Source organism: Tachysurus vachellii, chromosome 6, assembly GCF_030014155.1.
Source record: "Tachysurus vachellii isolate PV-2020 chromosome 6, HZAU_Pvac_v1, whole genome shotgun sequence".
Taxonomy (NCBI): domain Eukaryota; kingdom Metazoa; phylum Chordata; class Actinopteri; order Siluriformes; family Bagridae; genus Tachysurus; species Tachysurus vachellii.
In genome coordinates, this window is record NC_083465.1 from 21,902,209 (window position 1) to 21,915,022 (window position 12,814).

Consider the following 12,814-nt stretch of genomic DNA (forward strand, 5'->3'; position numbering starts at 1 on the left):
TGTGACTTTGTATGTATAAAATCGAATAAAATCAAGTCACATACAAATAAATACAGTTTGTATCATTTTTCTTATAATGACATAATCATGTGAAATCTTGTATATGCAATAGCAATAGTCTTAGTGTTTTTATCATTGATGTTTTCACATCAATCCCTAGTGAGTTCTGGTATCACTGTTCCCAAACAGAAGGTGATAAAACATTCATTAGATATTAATTTCATTCATATTTGGTGCAGCAGGGAATTTCTAGCTCTAGGAGTTTTTGCTTTAGTCTATTTACATGATACTTACCATATCATTTTTATTTCATCCTGACCATAATATTTTGTATTTCAAATATGTATTTTGAATACACGTATCAGAAGCCAGGCCCATACATAAAGTGCAGTCTGAGCTTAAACTATAGGACGTAAAACTGGCATCATTCTTAAACCGTTCGCTCAATGCTTATATAAAGTAAAATAGGAAAGTGGTCACTAAGTAAAGCAGAGGATTATATTTACACTTTTGAAGACTGCAGGCAGCTCACACATATATTCTCTATTCAGCACAAGAAAATACTAAGCTGTAGGACAATGACTTCAAATCCAAGGTGTTTTCAGAGCTCAGAAATGTGTGTGAGCTACGTGGAAGAGCTGGACTGTGAACTTGTAAGATGTTTCTTAAATTTATCTGAATGTCATTTTAAATCTTATTCTACAAAGCCTTTTAAAGCACTTCTCTTCAATATCTATCATGTTTACAATCTAAGCTCACATTTTCAGACTGAATCCCATGTTATTAATAGATTATGGTCTTCATTGTTCTTTATCGGACTCCAAAAGAATAAAGCTTTTATCTTATTGTTGTCCTGACCAGGATGCTGTATAGTGATTCCCTGACCCACTTGGATATGCAAATACTAAAATCTTTTTAGGATTTTACAAATCAGTGGATTTGAGTTGCAAATATATCAGACAGAGGCTCTTAACATGCTTCCTCGATCCATGCAGGTTCATCAAGGAGTGAAGGAAAGAAAAATGTTCATACTCATGCTCATGTTAGAACCCCTATGAACAAGCCAATCAGCACAGCCATACACAAACACTCATACACAAACTTGTATGCATGTGTGCACTAAATAGTTTCAGTGAATCCAAAAGGAAATGTGCTACATTTTAGGAAACATATGTCTAGGGATTTTCCTCAGTGCTTACTCTAATTGTGTGGTAATTCTGCAGTACTGTACAGACACAATAAAGACTTAAAGTAATAGGCTTGTGACATGTAAAGTGGTACAGCGACCTCCACCGATCGCATCATCTGATAAAAAATATCTGAACTCAATTTAATGTCTTAAATTGTTGCTTTTTCTTGCTGTGCTTATTCATGATGAAACCTAGCACTTGATATCCAGCATGTCAGATGAAAATCAATCAATCCCAGACCATTATAGAATTCAGCACAGAGTGATAGCGGATAAGCTCCTGGTACTGCTCCTGACCTTTTAAATTCATTAAAGTAGCAAACTTTTAACTACATCTCTCAGTATGTTTACACACACACACACACACACACACAGACACACACACCTATCCACATGCACAGCTGGAGAATGAAATTAAGCACTCACAGGCATGCTCCATGTCTGGAAGGAGAGAAACCGATTGCTTCAGTGAGTGGCTTCTCTGTTTCTTTACTCATTTACTCCTCTCTCTTTCTCTCTCTCTCTCTCTCTCTCTCTCTCTCTCTCTCTCTCTCCCTCTCTCTCTTTCTCTCTCTTTCTCTCCTTCCCCTCACCACTGTCAGCCCCTCCCGTGCCGCTCACACAGCATTCCTCACTGCAGTAGAGCGCAGCAGGAAGAACACAGAGGACGACAAACAGCCATTACGTCCATTAAAGCAAACGAATGGAGCCAAGGCGAGCCCATCAAGTGGGACCTCCATATATCCACTGGGGCTTTCAGATTCAGCTCAAGGCCATGAGAGAGACTGAGGCAGGTCTAGGGGGTGGGTTATGATACAGTTATGGTTAAACAGCAGCTTCCAGCTAAATTACAGGACTTATCCATTCATTCTGATCTTGTCTTTTTCCACAAGTCAGAAATAGTTATGCAAAAAAACATCCGCAGATGTTCTTCTTTAAAATAGGTGCTGCCTTAAAATAAATGGACTTCCTGGCTAAAAGGATTGAGGCAGCACCTTGTTTGAGCGACCATTGTGGGCACTTGTGAGTCTCTCACTGTTTTTAGTCTATTTTCAGCAGAGGAACGTGACGCCAAACCGTAGCCAAAAAAAGCATAAATCTTTGCTGGTGATATTCGTCTCTGGTTGGATGGGAGTGAATGGGGGCTTTCACTGCTTATCCCTAGAGCCTTGGCAGTCATATGAGCCAAGTATTTTAGTATTTGGTTTTGCGATTAAACTATAGCAGAGACAAGATCTGTATCTGATTTGTGGGGGGCGATCCGGTGCAAATGGAGTTAAATTTGTAAAACCTAAACCCTCAACGTATTTCTTTTTATACAGATTTGAGTTCATTTGAAAAATTCAACCTTTCATTCATCTTCGGTAACCTCTTTATTCTGAATAGAGTCCTGCTGGATCCAAAGTCTACCACTAGGCAGGATGCCGGATTACACCTTGAACGGAAAGCAGTCCGTCGCAGAGAACTTGTGAAATGACTGCTTATTTCATTAGCTGGCTCCTTAAAACTATGCATTACACTGATATTTGAGCTGTGGGCCAAAGAATTCTTGACAGGAATGAAATAAACAGCATTAAAAATTTCTCAAAGACACAAAAGCACAGTGTAAAGACATTAAGAACAGGTGAGTATTTGTAGATCAGTGTAACATTCCTGTGCTTGTGGGTTTTAAGGCATAGCCTGTGGCTAATAATCCTGTACATAATCTTACTTTGAACTTACAGTTTCGTAAACGCTGACGTCAAAGTACAAAGTCCATTTCCGAGAGCAATTCATTAAGTGTCCTTGTGTTCTTGAAACAGCATTAAGATCCTATTACAAAATTATCGACATCCTGATGATCTTCTGTGTTATTCTGCCGGATATCTGAGGTTAACACTAAGACTTTTTAACTAAGCAAGGCTACTTTTTGCTTTATTAACAAGTGCTGAGAGATAATAACATGGGTAATAAACTAATGTGCTGAAATTTATTTAAAAAAAAAAAAAAAAATCCTGCAAAGTGTGTATTTCCGTAAGCTACTGATAAGTGAGGAACGAAAAGATACACACACATGCATGCGCGCGCACACACACACACAGTGAGACTGGAGTAAACATTAGCAAGGGTAAAAACCCTGTTTAGAACAATATTCATGTTGTTGTTGTTTATTGTCCATTTATAAACTTTGCATAAAATTGAGAAGATGGAACAAAATTTTCAAATCTAAAAATATATTCTTACAAATATTGACACCTTAAAAACTTGCCTGAGAAGTATATTAAAGAATATATAAGATTATTCATTCACCCGGTACATTCTCTCTGAAATTACTTAATCCTCTGGTTTATTGTTTAAGGGTGAGATTAATTATTTTGGTTCATCCTCTGAAGAAGAGATTAGTTATTTTGATGAATTCTCTGGAGGAGGGATTAATCTGGTTAATTTTTGAGGGAGAGATTACTTACTCTGGTTAATCCTATGATGCAGTGATTACTTTTTTGTCTAGTTAATTCTCTAAGGAAACTTTTCAAATAGAACTCTGTTAGTAAAGTAAGTATGGGATAAAAATAATGGACAAGACATTATTGGAAGATATACAACGTTGGGGAGGTGTAAGGCAGCCCACTGTGAAGGAGAGTTACTGTTGTCCCAAAGTTAAAAACAGAACATCCTAAAATATTTTATTCCTTTTACACCATTTTGGCCCAATTACATTGATTTAGTTATTAAAGAATGACACGTGGTGTTAATCTGTTTACATGTGCATTTATTGCCGTGGAACATACAAACAAGTTGATTTTTGTGTCAGAACTCTGTTGGTTTTCAGTGTGAGACGTGTGTTTTTTCCTTCTGTTGGATAACATTACACAGAATTTTAGTGGTTGAAGGTAAACACCTTCAAATTTTAGATGATTATGAACAAGCACTTGGGTATCTCAGAAGTAGAAATGGGTTTGATATTACTATTCACTTTAAAGGTAAAAACAACCTTGTGGGTTTGTGTGATAAAAACCCATTAAACCCATTGAACCCCTGGTAAAATAAAAAATTAATGGTGGTAAGAATTTCAAAAATATTTGTGACTGCAATGGAAAAGCTTCTTAACTATAACTTAGAATAAAATAAGGACAATTAAGGGTAATATTCTGTACTAAGTTTTTGCAATTCATCCAGTCTTAAAAACTATGACCTGCAGGCGTACCACAAGCTAGATGAAAGATGTACCGCATAAAAGCATATTATTTGAGCTTGTTAACTTCCTTTTTGCAAGTTATGTAGTCATGAGACAAAAATAAAGGTTGGAATATAGAAAAAAAAAGCCTATAGGCATCATAAAGGGAGAGACATGTGATGCTGCAGGACTTTGCTTTACTCCACAGACCCCATGGATTCTGTTAGATTCCTGTGAATCTCAACATCTGTATCAGGACATTGTGGACAAAAATCAGACTCCATAGATGGATGGATGGATGGATGGATGGATGGATGGATGGATGGATGGATGGATGGATGGATGGATGGATGGATGGATGGATGGATGGATGGATGGATGGATGGATGGATGGATGGATGGATAGATAGATAGATAGATAGATAGATAGATAGATAGATAGATAGGTAGGTAGGTAGATAGATAGACAGACAGACAGACAGACAGACAGACAGACAGACAGACAGATAGATAGATAGATAGATAGATAGATAGCCATACAATACAAAGGATAAAAGATTTAGAGATTAAAGTGGATTCAGTAGATACAGGTAGATTTTCAGTCAATACAAGTAGGAATTTATACTGAACAAAACTTTGCAAAATATACATCTTCATTCATTCATCTTCTACCGCTTATCCGAACTACCTCGGGTCACGGGGAGCCTGTGCCTATCTCAGGCGTCATCGGGCATCAAGGCAGGATACACCCTGGACGGAGTGCCAACCCATCACAGGGCACACACACACACACTCATTCACTCACACACTCACACACTAGGGACAATTTTCCAGAGATGCCAATCAACCTACCATGCATGTCTTTGGACCGGGGGAGGAAACCGGAGTACCCGGAGGAAACCCCCGAGGCACGGGGATAACATGCAAACTCCACACACACAAGGCGGAGGTGGGAATCGAACCCCCAACCCTGGAGGTGTGAGGCAAATGTGCTAACCACTAAGCCGCCGTGCCCCCCCGCAAAATATACAGACAATGAAAATATGGTGGGAAATGTGGAGTTATTCTGAAAAGAATGCAATAATAGAATGCTACTCCTCCATGCACATTCGCTGTGATTATAATGAGGTGCACATGGCTCTTTAGGCTCATTAAGATTTATTAGACAATAATTTAGTTTAGTAGCAATATCACTCTAATTAAAATGCAGGACTGCAAACAAGTGATGGCTCGAGTTGAGATTAGACGGGACGTCTGAAATCAGAACTTTATCAATAGCTCTACAATCGCTCACTGATGGGATGTGAGAATGATGTGGCTATCACTCTCTCTCTCACACACACACAGACACAGACACAAACACACCCACAGACACAGACACAAACACACCCACAGACACAAACACACCCACAGACACAAACACACACACAAACACACACACAAACAGACACAGACACAAACACACACACAAACACTCACAGACACAAACACACACACAAACACACAGACAGAAACACACACACACACACACACAAACTCACACCCACAGACACAAACACACACACACAGACACAAACACACACACACACAAACACACAAACACTAACACACACAGACACAAACACACACCCACAGACACAAACACACACACTCACACACAAACACACACAAACACACCCACAGACACAAACACACACAGACACAAACACACCCACAGACACAAACACACACAAACACACACAAACACACACACAGACACAAACACACACACACACTCACAGACACAAACACACACACAGACAGAAACACACACACAAACACACACACACAAACACCCACAGACACAGACACAAACACACCCACAGACACAAACACACCCACAGACACAAACACACACACAGACACAAACACACACCCACAGACACAAACACACACACAAACACACTCAAACAGACACACACACGCACACACACATACACACACACAGACTTATGCAAACAGAGAAAATATGCAGCTGTATTTATGATTTATGATTTTAGCCTTAATTTTTTCAAGTATGTAATTATCTACATTGGTTCATTTATGAGTTTTTTCCAAATCCAAATCATTCTAAACATATTACTAAAAACAAATAATTAAAACAATTTGTCTTTTATTATTTATCAATTTAGAGTTGGGTAGAAAGTACTTTTATTAATCCCACACAATGAACTTATTAATATTGATATACTTTTATCTTTGAAAAACTGAGGTGCTTGTAATTTGCCTCTGGCATTGATGCCAGAAATAAAGATCCATCCATCCGATCACTTTGTGGATCACTTATCCTACGCAGAGTCACAGGAAACCTGAAGTCTATCACAGAGGACACAATGGGGGACAAGACAAGGGACAAACCCATTTTTTAAGAAACCTTTTTAAGAAACAAAGGCTCTAAAGAAATCACTAAATCCCTACGCATTCCATGCATAACATAAAATATGATAGAAAAAAAACCTCAGAAAAAAAATATTTTAAGATTTCTTCCACCTACATCATCATCTTTTTTTATGTCAAACACAACATTAAATGTCATGCCTCTCCTTTTTGAAGGTGAGCCGTGGTGCAGTTACTGTATCACAGCGGAAAGGCATGATCGCCCCGCTAATACATGTGGCCTTTAAGCCCATGCGGAAAACACCCACGCATGATGTCTCACACATTCAGTAAGCACACTTTAAGAAGTGCTCATCTTAAAGGTTCAGAGAAAGACAAAGAGGAGGGATGCGTCTTGCCGCCCCTGCAGGTCAACACAAGCCAGGCGGCCTTTCCATCTGGGTAAAGCTGTACTGAAACGTTTTGGCACTTGTGAGGTTTCTATAGCAAATCCAAGCTTCTTTCAGAATCTATTGTTCATTACTCTTTTGTCTTAGTGCAGACAGCATGTTATCTAAGAGAAAGGGTGAAATAAAGTACAGAACTATAGGTAGAAATACAGAAATGACAAACCACATTGGTCTGGGTTTTGATATCATACAAATGATATTTCGAACTGCAGGGAGACACGAATATAAAGAATGTGCAGTGGGTGTTGTGTTTCTAGACATTTTAAGTATCAGTTGTATGCAATTATGCGAGTCGTCAGAGAGGAATAGGAATTACGAAGGGCCTGCCTTAACCGGAGCAATACACTGGTAGAAAAAAGGGTTATATACAGTACATGTTTTTTTAAATAGGTAAGGTTTTAAGCTTCGTCAAATGGTTCTACTTGGAACTTTCTCTTGTAGGAAAACACTGTAGGGAACTCTAAAAAGAGACAAACTACAAAAAGAGAAATGCAAAAATTATATTCTTTTTGTAAAATTGTACAATCGAACCACATTTGTGCCCTTTACCATCTCATTTATATTTGGTTCTTCCCCAAAAGGTTGCCACAAAGTTGTATATAATGTCTGTATGCTGTAGCAGATTGTAATCTTATTACTGAAACTAAGAGGCTCAAACATGTTGCACAAAGTGAGCTCCATGAAGACATGGATTGCCAAAGTTGAAGTGGAAGAACTCAAGTGTCCTGCACAGTTCCCTGACCTCATCCCCATTAAACACCTCTGGGATAAACTGGAACACTGACTGATCCCCAGACCTCCTCACTCAACATCACTCTGATCTCATTAATGCTCTTTTCACTGAATGAGCACAAATCCCCACAGTCACTGTATAAAATCTAGTGGAAAGCCTTCTCAGAAGAGTATATTTTTCTAAATATACTCTTGTATTGGTGCCCATAACACTATGGGACAAATACAAAAAGCTTTGAAACAGCAATGTTGATGAGTAACAGGAGATTTCATTTTTAAAAATCTCTTCTCTGGTTAAATCAGCATACCTCATCTCTTATCTCTAGAACATCCAGTACAACTCGAAGCATCAGCAGTACATCAGCAAACGGTCTCCACAACGTTTAACAGGAAGCTCAATATTGCACATGAAATCTCCAACAAGAGCACTGAACATAATGAGCATCCATTTAAGGATTTAACTTCTTCCAATAGCTGATTTAATCCAGGCTGTCTCCTCCACACTGTGAGAAGTGTGCAACCCTCTCAGCAGGGCACATTCCCTTCAGCTTCTCTATCATTAAGAGACTAATTGTGTGCATCCTCACATCAGCACCAAAGGAAGCCGAACCTACAAATTAATCCAAACAAAGTGGCTTGCTGAGTCTTTTTCCACAATGTTGTTGAAATCACGCCGAAGACAAAGTCGCTTTTGTTCTCAAAATGCCGACTACCACAATTAGACAGGCAGAAAGACATATTTAAATGTTTTTTTACACTCATACAGCGTTCATTGATGAATCAATTTTCACAGTACAAGTAAGTATGAATTTATACACATCTAAAATCCAACTGAACTGAAAAACTGATTTGTGTCATGCTTTCTGTGTCATGCCTCAGGTTGTACAGAGGAATAAATTTAGCAGTGAGATATTACAGGAACTCAGTTTGCCCTGTCCTGCAGCTGGACATTATAAATGTTTAATACTGTAGGCACTCTAAAGGTCATGACTGATTTAATTAGCCTTCAAATATTGAACATTTAAATGTCAAACAGTAATGACATCACCTGAGACTTTACCTGGCATGATAGCTTTTATGTCTACTCCACAACTACTGTAAACATGTCTCTCCTGAGATAACACATAATAACCTGCAATGTAGTGGAGGACACAGAAGATGCTGAAAACCAGAGCAGTGAAAGAATTAAATATTATTATTATTATTAATAATAATGATAATAATAATAATAATAATAATAATAATAATAATAATAACAACAATAATAATACAATTATTATTATTATTATTATTATTATTATTATTATTATTATTATTATTATTATTATTATCATTATTAATGTTGTTGTTGTCTTTTTTTATTATTATTATTATTATTATTATTATTATTATTATTATTATTGTTATTTTGCGGTAATATTTCTGCTATTAAAAAAATCAAAAATAAAATATTGAGCGAGGCCTTGAATATCGTTTGTATAGTGGAAAAATAGAAAGCTTTGTTCGCCCCCTGGTGGTTATTTCGAGGTAAAACATCTAAACCTTAAAAACTATTTAAACGCTACAGATTCACAGCGTCATGCTAGCACGCTTCAGTCCTGTATGTGAAACCATAACGTGTAAAAAACATGAAATTAACAATTAAAGAAATATTAAATATATGTAAGCCATGCAGTCAGCAAAAAAAAAACAAAAAACATGTCTACCATAAATTTTGTGTAGACATTGAACCCACATTTCATGGAATTAACATTAAAATTTAAAACAGCCATATACAATGCTCTCCACAAAACAAGATGAAATATGCAGAAGTATGGATTAGTTATGATTATGGAGCAGACTTTTGTGTTAATGTGTTGCTGGTTTAAAAGGTTTGTTGTCAGGAAGTGGTTTAAACCGTCAAGCCTGCAGAAATGGTGCAATGATAAGACAAAAAAAAAGCCTAACATGGCTAGCTTGTGAGTTCGGCAATAAGTGAAATCTCAAATTAGTGATTAGAGTGATATCAAACTTTTTTATGCTGGAAGAATGTCTGTGGATTTCTAATCTAAAGAGTACAGCTCTTGTTCTATCTACAGTCACCCAAAAGGGTCCATACAGGGTGTTTGTGGTGGATTTAGACAGGAAGATGCAGCATACATGCAAATACCGTCAATAGACCATGGTAAAGGTTACAGTGGTGGCTCGTAAACTCAAGAAACCACGGTGTGCACATAATACCAACCCTTCTCAAGGGTTCTGATACCAAACAAAAATAGAATTTACACCTGTTTTGGGGTCCAATGTTCAGCATTGTATTCCCTGGCCATGTCATTCCACATTTGGTTTATGGCTCAAGTAGATACTCTGTGAGATGTTCATAAACAACTTAAATTTAAACATCACATACTGAAAAATGGTATATCGCACACTGAACACCAACAGTGTCCAGATTAATTTTATATCAGACTTCCTTCAATGAAATAATTTATTTGTTTATACTGAATGAAAATGTCCAGTAAGTCCATTTCCATTCCTCTGGTAGAATCGTACACCAGTGTACTGGTAAAAAGTGTTAAGTTTAAAAAAAAAAAAATTTCAAACACATTTTAGCTGTTGTAATGAGGTTATGTTCCTAATCAGGACCAATACAAATACTTTAAAATGTAAAGTACTAATGTAATTGCCCTACATACCTATAGGCTCATTTTTTAAAGAAAATGCATAATATACAAAGGTAACAGCTTTATAGAGCCAATTAATTTAATGCTATGACAATCATGTCTCCTAAAATCAAAAGTCTTCTAGTTTTCTCCAACATGCTTAATACATTCTAAAAATCATGCTTTACTAATAAAAGTAAACTAAACTAAAATGATGTAAAGCAAATGTTGCTTGGTAAAGGGTTGTATAAATCACCCCAATTTATTTATTTTTTTTATAATTAATTCTTATTCATTGATTCAGTAACTGCAATAATTATTAAAAAATGTGTCTGTTTGGACAGGCTGAGATCCATCTACTAAAAGTCTACTAGAACGTATTTCTTGTCTACTATTGCAAAAACAGAAAATAAAAAATACAGCTTTAAAACCACAGCACACTGTGAAAGTAGGTTAACATCTTGTGGACATGTACTTGACCTTGGTAGGTTTTTTTCTTTTTAAAATACTGCACACCTACAACTGCTTCACAACTGATCCAATGCTCATTTAACTTTACAACATAGCAAGTGATGAATCACAAATGTATTAATCCATCTCACACAACAATATCTCATTTCTTTATATTTTTTTCTCATTACTGATTATGACAGCATTTTGTTCTTAAACGATTAAGAAGGAGTAAGAAGGACTAAATGGTATCCATTCTAACGGGCAGATGGCATTAAGGACATTCTAATGATAAAAGTATTATTGTTGTTGTTGCTGTTAAATAATTTATTTTTATTTCATTTTGGTTTACTTTTGATATCTGTGCCAAACATCTTCGTGTCATCCTTTTTTCATCAGTCAGTATCACAGCAAAATTCAAAATAAATAAAAATAATAATAATAATAAGAGTAATTTTCTTCTTCCTGCAATCATCAGGAAGTGATGTCATTTATGTGAAAAAATTGCACTGTTCCAAATATTTCACAGAGGGTAAGGTGTCATTGGATGGAGTAATAGGACCTAGTGAATGTTGTGGAACATTAAAATGTACCACCAGCAGATGCGTCATAGATAAGGACGTTTAATGCAAAAGATTGTTCAATGATTGACACATTAATACCAAAATAAGATGCTTGAATTTTAATTGGATTTTAATGGGTATATTTTAAGAGACAGACAAAAGAATACTGAAGAACAGTTTTGTAGATAGAGAGCTGTTATAGATAGAGGTTTAATAAAGGTTTATTTGATTTGATTTTGTAGCTTTAAACATATCTCACGTGTGTTTTTGAATGCATATACATACACATATATTTGTAAATGTAATATCAGTGAGATGGATATGTATGGAATCAGACACAAACACTTGAACCTAGATCTGCTTTAATGTTCTCCTATAGGACTATCTGAAACTTTTGGTCAGTACTCAGCCAAAAATGATGCATATTTACACAATTGGAAGCACCATAATAACGCAGTGTGTATATAAATAAAGATGGTATATAAGATTAGAGACGTACCTGAACACGCAGATCTTAACCTGGTCAGGATCCTGGACCTGAAGGCTGAAGCCTCGCTGTGAGACCTCCATCTGTGCGCCATACAAACCGGCGTGAAACTCTTCAGACTTGTCAAAGTGTCTTCATCACTGGTCATGATGTAGTCAAATCACTACTAAATAAAGCCCATGGACGAAAAGCACAGAATGGAGGAGAGCTTTCGCTTTCCTGTGTTCACACCGCAGGTTAATGTCACGTCTCACGTCACCACTACATCAACTACCGGTTTATACAAAAACAACAACCTGCCGCTCTTAAAGTACACTTTATACGTCAAAGGTCGTCTTACTGAAACCAAATGTACAACAAAAACTTTAGCACATACTCTATATGTGGGCTTGAACCCATGACACAGGGGAATCTTTCTTTCATACACGTATCACACGTGAAAATCATACACACACACACACACACACACACACACACACACACACACACACACACACACACACACACACACACACACATATATATATATATATATATATATATATATATATATATATATATATATATATATATATATACACACACGTGAATATATATATATATATATATATATATATATATATATATATATATATATATATATATATATATATATATATATATATATGTGTGTGTGTGTGTGTGTGTGGTTTTATATACACACACTAGGTTTTATACACACACACACACACACACACACACACACACACACACACACACACACACACACACA

General features: G+C 36.5%; 1 protein-coding gene across 2 annotated transcripts in view; it reads right to left on the minus strand.

The window, feature by feature from the left end:
* The window catches only part of phactr2 (phosphatase and actin regulator 2), a 49,766-nt gene extending 37,469 nt beyond the window's left edge, over positions 1 to 12,297 (minus strand). The window contains exon 1 of one of the 2 annotated variants that reach the window (XM_060872900.1): positions 12,055 to 12,297. In XM_060872900.1, coding sequence (XP_060728883.1) covers positions 12,055 to 12,190 — 136 coding nt within the window. In that variant the 5' untranslated portion in view covers positions 12,191 to 12,297. The remainder of the gene's footprint in view (positions 1 to 12,054) is intronic. The other variant, XM_060872903.1, reaches the window with a different exon arrangement.
* Between the last annotated feature and the right edge of the window lie 517 nt (positions 12,298 to 12,814).